The 16,268-nt window shown below is 36.6% G+C and overlaps 1 protein-coding gene across 1 annotated transcript; it reads right to left on the reverse strand.

The window, feature by feature from the left end:
- Positions 1-1,631: 1,631 nt before the first annotated feature.
- On the reverse strand, positions 1,632-15,029 carry LOC134528030 (alpha-crystallin A chain-like). The gene is made up of 4 exons (XM_063361209.1): positions 14,321-15,029; positions 12,357-12,518; positions 4,850-5,077; positions 1,632-2,834 (listed from the first exon to the last, which is right to left on the reverse strand). The coding sequence occupies exons 2-4, from the start codon at positions 12,516-12,518 to the stop codon at positions 2,709-2,711; spliced, it is 516 nt and encodes a 171-aa protein (XP_063217279.1). The 5' UTR covers positions 14,321-15,029; the 3' UTR covers positions 1,632-2,708.
- Positions 15,030-16,268: the final 1,239 nt, after the last annotated feature.

Genomic DNA, 16,268 nt, shown 5'->3' on the forward strand with positions numbered 1-16,268 from the left:
ATATCATTTTTAAATTTGAGGGTTCTGCAATACACGCATAATTTAACTATCTTTCCATTGAACACACTTTCAGTGTAAGTGTAATTTTTCAGTGCCAACTAAGTAATTATCGCCCATGCCACGCATTAATTAAAACTATGTTCTCCAACTGCTTGCTCTCATTTGGTAGTTTTTAATCTAACCAGTCAGGGATCAGTACTCAACCTATGCAGTGTAGGAAATGTGCATCATGTTCATAGTTAGATTTTTCCACCCAACACCAACCGGCAGCCTGAGAGACTAGTGGACCACGCTGGCGCTGACAAACCTCACTTTTATGGTGGTTAGTTTGCAAGCTAGCCTGGCACCCTCTCGGATAGATTTTAACAGTTCAACATCTAAAAACCCACTAGGCCCACCACAGGTCACAGCCACGATACTGCGGGTGATGGCACTTTTAGCAAATTATGGTTGAATAGAATTATTGTTACATTTATCTATTAAAAATTTTATATCTCCATTTACAACATATTTTGCAATATTTTAATTCCCTGCTAAGTAATTTATGGTAAAATAAGCTTTCAGTGTGTTTGCAAAACTACAGATTGGGACTTTCTTAAAGCCAAACCCATTCATTTGTTATGTCATAAAAATTATTACAAATAATCTTTGTTTTTAAAGTAGTACATTATCCATTTTACAACATTTTTACTCATACTTGTATAAACCGTCCGTTTGTGTATTTTTGTGAATGGTAACATGAACTAAATGTGTAGTGATGTGCATGTTAGAATCATAACAATCTAAGTTGCACGTGAAGCCAGAGGCTTAGTATATGACTCCAACTAATAAAAATGAATGGTATTTGTTTTCTGTGCCAAATTTAAATTAAACTTTTAAATTACAATAAAATATGGCAAAGAAAATTACTGAATGAATGGTTGTGTGAGTGTATGGATGATTACATACATGCATAAAATAGCACAGGAATGAACACAATTTTTTCAAGAGAATTATTAGATAATTTAATTTTTCATTTATCATTAAATATCACACATTAAATATATTATGAAGTAATAATAAAATGTCTTCACATATGTTCCAGATCTTCTTCATAGATTAAATAAATAGGTCGAGAATTGTAAAAAGTTAAATGGAATAAAAAAGCTAATTTTTAGAAATTGGAGTGAAAACTACATTATTTAGGGTATTACTGTCAGCGGTATCCATGTTTCTTTTGCTTGAGTAGCTTCATGTATGTGCTTAGTCTTAATAAAATGAACTCACTCCCTTTTATGTAAATTTGCAAAAATACAGTTTTCCTCATAGTTAATTGTGAACTAATAAGCTTTATAAGGGCAGATAGAATACGAATGAAATGCAATACATTCCTTACTTTGTTTACAATAAAATAGGATTCACTAAAAATAATTTTTTAATATGTAAAAATGTTCTAGTTGAAATGATATTCTAAATGCATATACAATCCAAACTACTTAGTTAACATAAGTAGCGAAAATATGTTTGTAAATTGACCTAAGCCACGCCAAATGACATAGCGCTAAACTTTTCAAGAAGTGCAAATAAGATACTAATTAAAATCAAACTAAGGGAAGGGCAGAACCAAGAATTGACTGACAATACATTGAGAGTTGCCTAATTTGTCCCATATTTATTATCAGACACATATACTATTTTTTTGTTTTTTAATTTACATGATAATATGCAAACTGTGGATGTCCTCACTTATAATTAACCACACATGATTACTACAATGCACTCACAGATAACCAAAAATAAGTTTTGAACTGCAGACATTTAAAACTGTGTTGGTTCTTAAGTTCATTTCCGAGCTGTGTCGAAGGTTTTTTTCTCCTGTGAATTGTTCTCCCAGGTTCATATTGTGTGTGTTGTGTTGTCTCATTGCCTCTATGCTGTGGAAGGGGTGGATAAGTTTGTGGTATTCTGATGAGGTGCTTGTTTAAGTGTACTTCATACTGGATGCAGCAGGTAACCATTCATGCTATGGTACCAGGTGTCAAAGTTAGCTTCAGTGTGGGGAAAGTGTTTACATAACTGGATTTTATTATTTGTAAGCCCCTTTAAATTAAATTAAGGTCTCCAAATGCAACCTTTTCCTCTCCACTGTAATGGAATTTTCTAGTTATGCATATGAAATTCCACATAAAAATATTAAATTTCAATATGGTCTTCTACTTAGTTCTAAATTGTCTTATGTACTGCATGAAAAACTTTGTATGTATCGGTTGACCATTAAAATTTAAAATTGTTGCTTTATTCCATTTTTGTTTGATTCAAAGTGTAAGTGAATAAGCTAGTCTTGACACATAGTCATAGAAAAAAAAATTATTTTATTTTATTTATATATATTCTGGAAATTATCATTACACAATGAAACTCTTTGTTTAACCCATCAACAGAATTGCTAGTTAGTAATTTTATAGTGGGATAAAATTCCAGGATTAATTTTTAAGTTGAAGCTGAAAACTTTAGTGGTCAGGAGGTTCTCATTTTTAAATATGTTCTATGAAGATCTATAAATAAAAATACAGAAACAGTTGAAAATATTGAGATATGTATTTGACGAAGTTTAAGGTTTTTGTGCATTGTCGTACTACTTGTTGAAGAAGAAGAAGAAGAGTAAATGTTTATTCACGGAATGTTTTGTCTTGGCAGGTGCATTTCGGAGATGTTTTAGAGTCTCGGTTCTAGGCTTCGGGCCCGTCAGGACCACTTGGCTGCACGTTCTCAGTTGACACCCCGGATCCGGGCAGCACGACAGGCTCGTTGGTCAGGACTATCTGGATGTCCCTTGAGGCCAGCTGCTCCGTGGCCTGTGGCATACACCACCAGTATTCAATGAATAAAAAAAAAATAGCACATGTAACTAAGTACAAGTGATAGAAGTGAAACTTCTTTGGCAATTCAAACCTCAACTCTTAAGTATATTATAAGGGTTAAAATGACAGAAAGCTAGAGATCAAGAAGACAATTAAAAAAAAAACATGAATTTACAAAATTGTTGCTCACTTCAAAATATTGCTCACTTGAGAAATATTCATATTATAAAGAAAAACTGTGCATGTTACTGTCTCTTCAAACGATTATTCCTTTGGAACATGCCAAATCTCTGAACAAAATATGAAATTCATAACAGGTAGCGCTATCTATGCAAGGACTGTCTCAACATTGCTCTTTAAACTACTGGTTGAACAAGGAGGAATGCGAGCACACTTGTAATAAATATAACATTTAAGGCATTCACAGCTGACTGTATAGGATACCTATATCTATTTTCTGAAACAAGCACATGCACACACACTTTTTTTTATTTATTCTTTCGTTTTATTTTTTTAGGTGGGAGACAAATCATCGCACTAAGAGGAGAACGAAAATGAGCCCAGCAACGAATTAAGCATAGTGCTCTCTTTATATCTCTTTGGCCAAGTACCTATTCTTTTATGTCCTTTTTGGGCCAGAAATATTTCACAACAATGTTTCTCGAAAACGTTGCATTAAAATTTGGCCTTAAAATTTTACTATCATAGCATCCAAAGAAGTTTCACTTCAAAAAGTTACAAGTGGGATAAATGGTGGGGCAACCAGCCCAAAGCCCAAAGCCTGATCTGCCTTCCCAAAGCCATCGCCTCCGTGATATGACCACGGCGTAACGAGTTAAGATGACTGCAGTGGGGTGCCATTGCCTTCTGCTTTATGAACACAACACCCAGGTCTGAGCCAAGGAAGGATACTTCCCACAAGGCAAATCCCCGAAACGGCCAATAATAAAATTCGGATCGTGTGGCTCACCAGACAGAAGCCAATAGGGACATGAGTCAAAGAACACTAACCTAGGTCATTATTACTGGACATCAGTGTTTGGTTGATACAGGTTATGAAATGATCAAAATTACAGCTATTGCTAAATTAATCTTGAATTTTTTTTTATTTGTTAGTGATTTACATAACTTCTCAGTATTTGATTTTGTAAGAATTTATATATTTAGTGAAAAGAAATATCTTAATGCACATTGGGAAAGTTCCTACAAATATACTAAAATGAAAACATATTCAAAAAAATTTTATTAGCCTATTTGAAATATGTTTTAAAAAAACCTGCGTTTTTTCCCCCCTTCATGAAATTAATATTCGTGAAATAATCAGTATGAATTCGGTAATACTTGAGAAAAATACTACTACATATGATTGCAATGTGCATTTATTTTGGCAGAATTCAGACCACAAATAACTATACAACAGTATTTTTTTGTGTGCTGTAATTTTGCTTTCTGTTTAATAATAGCTGCAAACAATCATTGCATGTGATCAAATTTGGCCTACCAAGGACATGACCTCAGCTGCTGTGGTTTCAGTAAGCCATGCCGTCAGTCTGGTGGGACTGGGATTCCACACTAGTGCTCTAATCAGGGCCGGTGCAAGGTAAATTGGCGCCCTAGGCGAAAAACCTTAATTCCTCCCCCCCCCCCACCTTCCCCCCCCCCTTCCACCCAGCTGGACACCCCAAAAAAAATTTTCCTTGCCTCAAAATACATCACGTAAGCCTAAGATTTTGTCAACAATCAAATGTAAGCAGGCTTGTGTTTTTTTTTACTTATTACAAATCATAAACAGGTCACCGTGGACTTAAAATAATTACTTATATCAATATAAACATTCCAAACTGTCGCAAAAATCCATTTTCATCTAGTTTCAATAATCGTTGAACATATTATATGAGCTGTTTTGTGTCGTGCTGCGCTGCCCTAGGCGGTTGCCTAGTTCGCCTGTATGGACGCGCCGGCCCTGGCTCTAATGCACGAGTAGACGCTGCTGGGAGGGTGATACGCACATCCACCTGCTTGGGCGCCGACACGGTGAGGATGCTGTCGGAGGACAGCTGGGAGGTGAGACCGGCAGCATCCACGCAACTCGGCAGCTGGTACTGGTACTTGAACTGCTGCTTCATGAAGCCCTTGTCTTCCTTCTTCTCCTCGTGACACGCCTCCACCACCACGTCCTGTCCTACCAGCCGCACCTTGATCTCGTTCGGCGCAAACTGCTGCAGTTTCACGTGGATCTGCGACAGGAGAGCACGTGGGGAAACCCACCGAAGCACTCGAGGCAGCAGCTGCCACGGAAACTAGGTACATGCGCGGTGCCTGACCATTCCGCCGTGAGGTGTGATTTACGGCACAGCGCAAACCCAGAGACTGTCGTCCGTTTGGAGGAACAGTGCGCCAGCTTTAGTCACCATACAGTCTATGATGTGAACATTTAGTTCGAGTTATGCAGCTTTTTACGGTGTAGACTGTACCACTTCAAGCCCTCCGTTAGAAGCTGTTAGCTCAGAAGCTTCCGATGTCGACAACTAATGCCCCTCACTTGCTCACCTACTAACTACAGCAAGGTTCCCCACGTACCCCCACCTGCCAAAACTCAGTGTTCGACCCCACCTGGAATCAAACACGGATCGCCTTGCGGGAGCCCTTTCTAGATGTTTTCAAAACTTCTTGGTTAACTTTGCTTGCCAACAAGGGGGGAAAAAAAGGTGTTCGCCTTCTGTAAAGTTAGGTAAGTGGGAGTTTGTCAGGTAAAGTCAGAGAATTCACTTGAAATCTGGAAAAGTGTAATGGGAATTCCTCAGTGATATTTCTTTGAGGAGAAATTGTCAGGCTCGGCTGTTATCACCTAGACTGTGAAAGCAATTTGGTTTTCCAGGAAGCTTTTGAGTGCATAGTTTTAAATTATGTAAAATAGCATATGCAAGGTTCTGTTTGAACTGGACCAGCCAAAAGGATAGTGTTCTTTATTTCTTTCAAAAAGTTGCAAAAAAATAATTATGTATATAACTTAAACAAACTTTAAAGTGAAATTTGTAATTTTGTTCATGGAAAAGTAAGACATTTTTTATTACAGATTTGTGTAGACACTGAAAATATTTTATAAAAAAAAGGCCAGTTAACATTCATGTAGTTATGCCGGGCGGTTCAGGTGGACAATATCTGGTCTATAAGCCAGTAGTATGAGGCTAAGAAGGAGCAACAGTTAGAGGGAAACAAATTTTAAAAGGAATTTAACAATAAATTTTGGGGTAGGATGAAAAATCTTAGGCAAGCAAGGAAATGACTGATGTTAATAAACTGAATGTTAATGGGTTAAATGAGGTTAGAGAAATGAAAAGGAAAGTATTTATTTGTGCTTTCTGTAAGATAAAAGGGAATTTGGAGGATTTTTGTTTTTGGAAAAAATAAATGGGTAGGAGAGAGAGTAGCAAATAAAGTAAGGATAAAGAAAGTTGTTTTTCTTGTGGAATAAAAGGACATTTTTGGCGGGGTTGTAGGATAAGACAAAATAAAGCAAATGACTGAGTATTGTGGGAAAGTGGGACATGTTGCTCGTAGATACCAGCTAAGGATTAAATGTACAAAATTTTGTTTTGGAAATAAGCACAGTAGATGTAATGCAAGAAGCTGAAAGTTTTTGTGTAGGCATGGAGATGGGTGTATTGACAAGGAAGTGCAAGTTTTGGTAGACACTGGGGCTAGTCATTTTTTTTGTAATGGCCTAGTGGCGAAAAGGAAGAAGTAATGGCAATGCATTAGGGTGGAAATTGGTTTTGTTTGCAAGCTCGCTGATGGTAAAACAAGGATGATAAGGACCAGCATTTGGCTGCATTTCAAGAATGGGAATTTTTCTTGGAACAGGGTGGTTTGGGTTATTCAGGACGTCATCCATGAGGTAATATTAGGTACGGATTTTTTTTAGGTGAATTTCAGGCTGTCATTGATTGTATGAATCATCGAGTTTTTTATTTGCCCTAAAGACTAAAATAAATTTAAGTTAAAAAGGTCATGGCAGTAAGGAAGTCTTGTGTTGGAATTGAGTAAGCTAAGGAAAGTTTAATGGATGAGCAGGTAAAAATTCAGGTAATGTGAGGAGTATCAATATGTGATAAGTACCAAGGTAGGTAAAAGTAGTTTGAAGGCTTATAAAATTGAGGTAACGGATGAAAAACTGATTAAATGTGTCTCATCAGTTCTCCGCGCCCAAAATGAGCGCTTTTCGGCAGATCATACTTGAGTTGGAACAGGAAGACATTATAACCATGTATAGATTGGTGTATGCTTCTCCTGCATTTCTCATGAATAAGAAGAAACTGGGAATTCCGTTTAGTTTTGAATTACAGTTTTTTGAATGACAAAATCTAGCTAGATCCCCTACCCATTATAAAAAATTAAGACTGTTTTCCAATATCTGGTCCAAGCTAAATATTTTACAGTTTTGGATCTTAAAGCTGCTTTTCATCGGTGTGTTAGAGTCTGAGAGTCATGAATATACTGGTTTTGTTACCCCTTGGGGACACACTGAATGGAAACGGGTGCTCTTTGGGGATAACTTTGGGTTTGTCTAGGATTTTGAGCCATATTTTTCAGGATTATCAATGCAAATTCATGATGAGTTTCTTGGATGATAGCTATGTGTTTCAAACAATTTTTTAAAAGCATATGGAGCATGTGGGAATGGTGTTAAGTTAATTGACTGCTGCAGGTTTGACTGTTAATCCTAGAAAGGTTTGCTAGGCTGAAAAGGAAATCAAATTTCTTGCGTTTATCATTGGTGAGAGAGTGAAGAAAATGGATCCTATGAAGATAGCGCCTATGGTCAATTTTCCTCGCCATGCAAACATTAAAGGAGTAATGTGATTTTTAGGCATGCTTGGCTATTTTAGCAGTTTCATTCCTGATTATGCCAATCTTTGTGCCCCTTTCAATCAGTTAAAAAAGAAAGGAGAAAGTTTTAATTGGGATGAAGAAGAAAACAAAGCCTTAAAGAAACTAAAGTATGTGCATATTTAGCTATTGCGGTACATGGTGCGAGGTAATAGAAAAAATGGTGGTACTGCCCAAGGCCTTAAGGGCTATGTTGCTTAACTACTTTATCACAATTTCATAGTAGGAGGACATGGAGAATAGATAAGACCTTTAACAAAATTGAACAGTATTGTGATAAGTATGTCAGCGAGTGTCGATTATGCCAGTTAGCCAAACAATCACATAATAGTCGAACAGATTTCTAATCTGTATAAAATTTAGAAAAACCATGAGAAATAGTTTTTTTTTTTTTTGAGAATATTTGCTGCGAACAATTGGCTTTTGGTTTTTATTGGTGGTTTTAGTAAATTTTTATCTTTTTTTATGCCTCTTTGAGATATGAGGAGTAGCCAAGTAATCAGAGCATTGATTGCGAGGATATGGATACTTTTTGGGGCTCCCGAACAATTAGTATCTGAGTAAGCAATTTCAGCAAATGAGTTTCAATTAGGGAATTAAGCATTTGAACACCAGTCATTATCCCAATCCCAACATTGTGGAGCATATGACTAAGATTATCAAAATAGCCCTTAACATTTTCAATCAGAAAAGCTTAAGAAAATGGGATGAGTCTGTGAGGCATTTAAATCTCGCCTTTAATATGATGAAACACGACAGCTCTCAAATTACTTCTGCTGAGGTTTTTATAGGACGTAACCTTCCTCATCCATTGCTGAACATTTGGGGGATCGTTCCTCAGGATCTAAATGTGCATATCCCTGGGAAGCTGGAGGGCATTGGGGGCCAAGTAGCGGAAAATTTGGTTACCAAAAAGGTTTCTCATCAGTATAATAAAGGTAGAATCCCTAATCCCCAAGAGGTGGTGTGCAGGCAGTTTGTTTTAAGCCAAAAAAGGAAAATTTAAAACAGGCAGGTTGGAAAATGCCTTTTCAGGGCCACTTACAAGAAAAAGTTCTTAATGCCTTTTACAGTGTTGCTAGAAGAGGTTGAGAATGTTCATAGAATGAAAAAGGGGCATATATCCCATATTAATCCTTTTGTCAAAGCTGTGTAAAAAAATTTTTTGCGGTTCCCCCCTTTTTTTTTGTGTGGTGAGAATTTGTGGCCAGTCCCCTGACCTAAATAGGGATAGACTATTTTTTTTTAAATGAACATTGTATTTTATATTTTTAGTAATTTTTGTAGTATATTTCTGTATAGTATTTATGTTCAGTGTATTTGTAGGTTTAAAGACACTCAGTTATATATTTTCTAGGGAACATCGCTGGCATTAGTAGGCGGTGGTGTTTGTTGTGGAAAGACAAAAATGATTTGGTGAACTTGTACGCGATGTACAATGGTCAACTATGAATTTTAATTTTGATATTATAATTTATAATAAGTTATTCATTCAAATTTTGTAATTTTTATAGTACCTAACTATAAATATTGGCTTCCTTTGATTTCTTTTCATTGCTTGTTAGTTAAGTTGTTATGGCTCCATTTTGGTATATATAAAATTATTTAATATCCTGACGTCAAGGTAATTTGCGAATTATTGTAATATCGTAAAAATGTGTTCTGTAATAATGTAGAGTATTTTTTAATATTTTATCTGTATATATTCTTGTAAGGGAATGCTATCAGTAAGTATTCTATTCACAGCTTGATGGTTTTGATTAGGAGAATTTGTTTATTTACGGTTGTGCTTATAAAATAAACATTAGGTGGAAATTTTTTAATGATGGTATTCTTTGTACAGTCGGCCCAATCTGAATGCATAGGTTTTATTTCATACTTTCACTATGCTTTATGACATGGATGCCGTCTGAGGTATTTTCTTTCAAAATATGTTATATAATATTGGTAAAATAATTGAGAATCTTTGTGATGCTTAACGGATTGTGTGTTCGTCCTCTAAGGAGGAAAGCACAAATAGCTTAGTCCAGGGGTGCAACAACAGGGGGGGGGGGGGGGGGGGCAAGGGTATTTAATCCCCCCCCCCTCCCCTCTGAAATCTTGAAGTGGGGCAAAGAAAGTGCTTGTAATCAATTTTTAGATAATAAAACTGCTTAAATAGCACCATTTTCCACCTTGAAATACAAATTTTCCCGGGGGAGGACCCCCGGACCCCCCGCTTCAATAGGGGGGATCAATGGTTCTTTATAAAAAAATATATTGCCCCCCCTTTGGAAATTTAGTTGTTGCGCCTCTGGCTTAGTCTCACTCGCCATGTTGATTATTTCAGTGTCTTCTATCATTACTTTTAAACACATTATGATAACTCTTTCATTTTATTTTTTGTTCTCGTTTTGGTCATCAAATACTAAGCATTAGCCAATAGTGGTAAAACAGCACCCACCCTAGTATTTGTGTTGATGCAATTTACATCTCACATCACACAAATAACAATTTGTAAAGGTCTAGTGACCAAATTTGTAACCAACTACGAATGCAAGGGACCTAATTTTGTCGCCACATATATGTTACATGTTGACGTCAGCCGGGGCTTCGCCCCACGAGCCTGATTATCCTCCGTTCCCTTTCCCACCACCTTTCCTACCCGGCATTTATGTCGTGACGTACGTAGCCGTGTGATATTCAAACTGCACGCCACAAACTACAGCAAGAGGGCGCTTAGCTGCAGTGCGCCGCACCCCTAATTGGTATTAATAATTTTGTAACCCTTTTCTTTTCGCCCCAAAATAGTGTCACGACGGCTATGTATGAGAGTATTTTTGTTTAATTAAATCATGATGTTTTATAATTCAATACGTGCAAACACGGACAAGGACGCTCCCTAGCGGCCGGCGGAGGAACTAGCACGTAACTTGATTCAAACTGTTTTCTATCACATAATTAATTATTACAGATGGTCTGGGTATGGATGTGATGTACTTATTTTTGTAAAAGAGTTTATGTTATTTTTAATAATTACCCGGGGCACGCCATAGCTAAGTTGTAACGGTAATTATTTTCGGCGCGAAGGGCGCCATGTTGCCTTCGGCAAGCCCGGGTCTCTGCCCAGTCTCCATCTATAGCCGGCCGAGAGCGGACGTCTCTGCAGACACCCCGAGGACATCACCGTTGTTTCACCGAAGTAGTTCTGTTAATTAATTTATTCAAATCGTTTTCTGTTTATCCTCGGGGCCTCTCTCGGTCGGAGAGACTGCTTAATTAATAGTTATTTACTCTCCGGAGTTTTCTATCATCTGTGTATTAAGTAACGGCTTGAGGCGACCACGTGCGTGGTTCGCCTCCTCACCTAATTTGATTCGTGCCTCGGGCGTTTTATAGCAGTATCAACGGAGGATTGTGTATGGGCGTGTAACGTGAGTAATAAAAACCAACTAATTGAGTCACATGTTTTGTGTTCGGGGGGGCCACGTGGGTCCTTAACCTGGTCAGCGGCGTGTGGGACGCCCTAAGAGCCCACTGCGGTAATTAGAAGCGTGCCCGACGCTGAGAGCGGGCTTAATTAGGGATAGGCGTTGCGTAAAAGTCAGGAGGGCTAATATCTCGCCGCACACGGGCCACGTAACGCCCTGAGTGAGAGTTTCCAGCCGGGTCCACGTGCCCACTCACGTGGTGGCGCCCATTAATTTCCACCAATATTCCAACCTCAACACCGGTACGCCCTCAATGTTATGTGCTAATTATGGGTGACTAATTGTGAAATTGTTTACAAGAAGCCATTTTATTAGTTTCACATTAAAAAATGCTTCTTCTTTCTCATCTTGGAAACATTTCTGTATAAAAATTGTCAAGTCAGGTCTGATAGATATTTTGGCTTTTTTCAATTCTTCCAACACTTGTACACCCAGGTATATACTCTCAAGTGAAAGAAATTCAGTTTTATTCTCTGTATTGACCTTGCTGATTGGGGTCATCGCTACGTACTTTTGGGTCATTTTTGTCGGTTAACAGTTAATGTAGGTATTTTTGTTGGTTTTCTGCTAATCTTGGTATTTTTTCGTACAAGGACAGAGTCATCTTGGTTAATGCTACGTGACTCTAAAAACTGGTGTATGTACCAAGAAGTTGGTACGTCTGACATCCCTGCTAGCGCATGCTAGTGAGCGCGAGGTAAACAAGCGCCTAAAGCTTGTAGCTTACTCTCCAGAGCTGCTGCTGACATGTGGGATGGCGTAAAATAAAAATTGGCTTAACACACAGATTATGTTATTACATAGGTAGCTTGTGATACAATAGGTTGGACGTTACATATCACTGGCAAGTCTTTCAATACGAGTATTGAAAGATTCACTATTTTTTTTACATGCTTATATTAGGTGCTACACTATCTAAGCTAGCACTACGATAGGTGTTTTCCTGAGCCAATGAATGTTGTTTATTAGTATAGAAATATATACTAAAATTCTTTATATAATTATTTTTAAAAGAAATGTTCTAGAGCTAATATTCTCGAACAGCTGAATATGGAATAATATTGGACCAGCAAACAAAATTTTGTTTCAGTTCTCTACATAATAAAATAAATAACATGCTTCTTCAATCTACCTGCATTTGCTTGGCAGCACCTACCTTGAATATTTTGTCGTTCTCTTCTACACAAGGCATGCAACCAGCTAGCGAGTTCCCATTTTGCGGAGCAGGCTGTTGCATCAATGCCAAACAGATAGGTCCAATTAGGCCCGTTGCCGGGGCAACGTTGGGAAACGGATTGAACGCAGGCATGAGAGACATCTGAAAATGAGCATGAATGTGTTTTTTGTTATGCACATACACCCAAACCACCGGCTCCACAAAGGAAGTTTTAATTCCTTTTGATCAAGGGCATCAACAGGGGGGTAGGGCGGGGGGGATTTCCCCCCCCCCCCAGAGCCGTAGAGATTAAAAGAAAAGTAGCCAAATGCAAAAAAAAACATACTTTTCCCACAACTTTGCCCCCCCCCCCCCCCCCCCCCCCCCCAGGTCAACGACTGGTGATGCCCTTGCTTTTGATGGTGCTCTCTAAAAGTTAAAGAGGATGTTATTGTTAAAAAATGTGATCATCACTTAAGAAATACATGAACACTTAAAACATACTATAAATTAATAACACTTGATGCGCACGCAGTGACCAGGGACATGATGTCACATCTGGCTAGAGGGCAGAGTGGGGGTAGTAATACCTAGTGGTCACTGTGTCACCATGGTCGAATAGCTCAGTCAACATGTAGCTTGCTTATGGGAATACTGTTTATAGTTATTTGGTCAGTAAGAAGTTACTGCGAAGTGTTACGAGCGCTTTGAAATGTGCATTGTTTTACATGCATTTGGGCCATACAGTTTGAATGATTATAATCGTATCAAAACCCAGTTTATGCGTTAATTACATAATTGTCTAAATATTACTTTTTTATTTTTACATCACTTCAAGTGGTTGACTAATTGTTGCATATATCTAGATATTGCAATGAACAAATATTACCATTGTTAAAAAAATTATTTCACATAAATTGACACAGAATATTAATATTCAGTGAGTATAAATAACTACCCCTGAGACATTATTGTTAGTATTGATGAAGTAAAGAGAACAAATATACAAGATGCAGGCAGCAAATAAAATAATAGTGGATAGTGCTTGAAAAAATCTCTGGCTACAACCATGGTGATGAATCTTAGGTTGGGGGGGGGGGGGGGAGGGGACCTGTGCAGGGTATCACACTTCCTTTCTATTCTCCAAAATGAAATAAAATGTAGGTAGTATGGAGCCAACTAGTGTCTAAAATGAAATTATCTAATTTATTTAATAATATCCTCAATTCTAGCCGAACTCTCCCAGTATCAAGAATTTGTTACAATACTTGAGTGTAAAAGTCAAGGTAAGGTGTTTCAAAGGTACGTTAAATAATATCGTAACTTTAGAACTTGAAATAAAAGTGTAGGTAATCAAAATCCAAATTTACAGTTTATATTCATGTGTAGTGCATGTTATGACGGTGACAATACACTTTGACATATTTAAAACCAAACGTAACATGAAGATTACCTTAAACTACCTTATTTTAAGCTACAGATGAAATTTGATATGACTATCAACTTCAAGCATCCAACAATTCTATTAACACTTGTGTGAGTTGTTTGCATTATCAAATGTTAAAGATTTAAATGTAATTTAACATATTTAGTACAATGAAAATTACACAATAAAATGAAAAGGTAAAATTATAAAGTTATCAATTTTCAACTAACTCAGTCCTGCAGAGCGTGGACTACTGGGCACGTTCAAGCAGTACATGTCAGCAAAAGATACTAACACATAATTAAAACACATTATTATACAACCAGATTCCATCTGTACTGATTCATACTATCATGATCGGTATCGCGATTCCGGGGATTTGATTCTAAATCTAAAGATGAACATGTTCTTTACAGAGGATATCCATTATAAAACTAAAGAGTCCAGATTGGTCAAAACAATGTTCGTTGCTTAAACTGAAATTAGTTCGGGGACTTCTATACGGCGAGTCTTCGGTTGATGGGGTAAGGAACCAAACCTTGATGCAGGAGACCCACGAGACGTGTAGACTCTCGGAGACTCCTTGGTTCAACACGTCAAGGGCTGCGGTAGTTGTGTAGCTCCTCCGTCCTCTAGCGTGCGGCAGGAATAAGCGCCGTGACACCTCCACCCTTCCGAATATGGGCTGCGACAGGACTGGACTGCGCGACGTTCATCCTTCCTGGGCTCGAACTGTGACTTCTCATTTAGACAGGATTCTTCTTTCTTCGTATTACAAACGGTATTCAATCTTCGTAGTAGTCATAGAATATCAAATGAATTTGGGGTCTCTTGAATACGTATTTACTACGATTTCTTTTCTTAGAAATAATTTATTTTCTTAGAAATAATACGAAATTACTACGATTTCTTTTCTTAGAAATAATTATTTTCAATCTTGGTATTTGAGTATAATCTTCCGTAGATTAAATATCGTCATTCTCTTACAAACTCAACTACTATTTGCAGTAGCGGTTTTTTCAAATCTTCGAATAAATGTATTAAATTATATATCAATTTCAAAATGCGTTGCGTTTTAGCTGCTGTCTAGATCAAGTGTCTATTCGTTTTAAAATAATATTTTTCCGTCACTAATAAACGATTTTCTTTAGTTTGTTTTAAAACAAAAGATAATACAATTACTAACCATTTCTGACGTGTTCATCTTTAAATTAATCGTTAATTCAAAATACTACTGCTATACTAACTTAGACAATATTTAAAAATAAAATAAAATACATAGACAAACAATAACGAAAGAAATTTACAGTCTATGTTTATCATAGAGTCCAAATAAACAAAAGAAATGAAATATAAATAAACTAAATAAATATTACAGGAAATTAAATATTTACTTTCTATAAAGTGTAAATATTGCCTTTATAGTAGATGGTTTTACGAAAAACTGCATGCAAGCAAGTTGGAGTGGAGAGAGAGAGAGTGTGTGAAACTAACTGAAATAAGACGTCTTGGTTACAGAATTGTTTAGACATTGTGTAATTTTTCAAAATTTGTTTCGTTAGAAAGCACATTAAAACATTTACTCGAATGATCCAAGTTAATAGGTATTGGTAGTTTCAATCAGTTTCGTTTTCATCAATTTTATAAATGATTTTGGATGGCTATGACATCACTGCCGCAACTGTGTTTGTTTCATAAACATTTCGATCACTATAAGGTGGGTTGTTTAATGTTAAATGGAATTAGCGAATTATTATTTTGCTAAATGTAATTATGATTGCTTCCGTCATTGCATATCTTGAAAATAGTGAATAAACATGACAGTGGTCAAAGAGGTTATAGAAATGAAATAATTACGGTACGTCAAATGAAAAATTAATTTATTAGGTAATGTGTTTTGATACAAAATAAATTTACAAATATTTAAAAAAAAATGAATGGATAAGTAACAAATTCAAAATTTTCATCCCGCGTTGCAAGATTCAAATGAGATTAAAATTGGAAAGTTTGAGCTAGCCAAGTTCAACGTTTATAATTAAATGTCCAATTTATTTGGTAGGGAATATTTATGTCCGTATTTCATCCAATAAATCCCCTCAACTGTTTACAAAATGTAGTTAACAACGAAAATTTGTTAGTGTGGCAGCATATTTAATGCTGAATTTGTTTTCGGAAAATGCTACAAATTATAACGATAATATTAATATATTCTCCTGTTAAAGTATTTGAACTTGAAGGTGATTGGAATATAAATTATAGCAGCTGGCTCTAATTAAAATTCCGACTCTTTGCGGGCAAATCATAGTAAATTTAATTATGCTGGTTATATAGGTAACTTCAGAAGACATTTCGATGCAGGAACATTGAAGAAACATTACAATAATTCAATGGGAATGTTACACAAATTATGAACAACTGTGTGCATATTGACAGTATAAAAAAATGCAAGATTTTTGGAAGTTTAAAATAGCAACCCCTTTCGATGT

Source organism: Bacillus rossius, chromosome 1 (genome assembly GCF_032445375.1).
Source record: "Bacillus rossius redtenbacheri isolate Brsri chromosome 1, Brsri_v3, whole genome shotgun sequence".
Lineage (NCBI taxonomy): Eukaryota > Metazoa > Arthropoda > Insecta > Phasmatodea > Bacillidae > Bacillus > Bacillus rossius.

Coding starts and splice junctions, on each gene's coding strand:
- LOC134528030 (XM_063361209.1), bottom strand. CDS start 12,518: ATGTCTCTCATGCCTGCGTTCAATCCGTTTCCCAACGTTGCCCCGGCA. Junction 5,078..12,356: donor AGAACGACAAAATATTCAAG/GTAGGTGCTGCC, acceptor CTCCTGTCGCAG/ATCCACGTGAAACTGCAGCA. Junction 2,835..4,849: donor CGGCGCCCAAGCAGGTGGAT/GTGCGTATCACC, acceptor TGTATGCCACAG/GCCACGGAGCAGCTGGCCTC.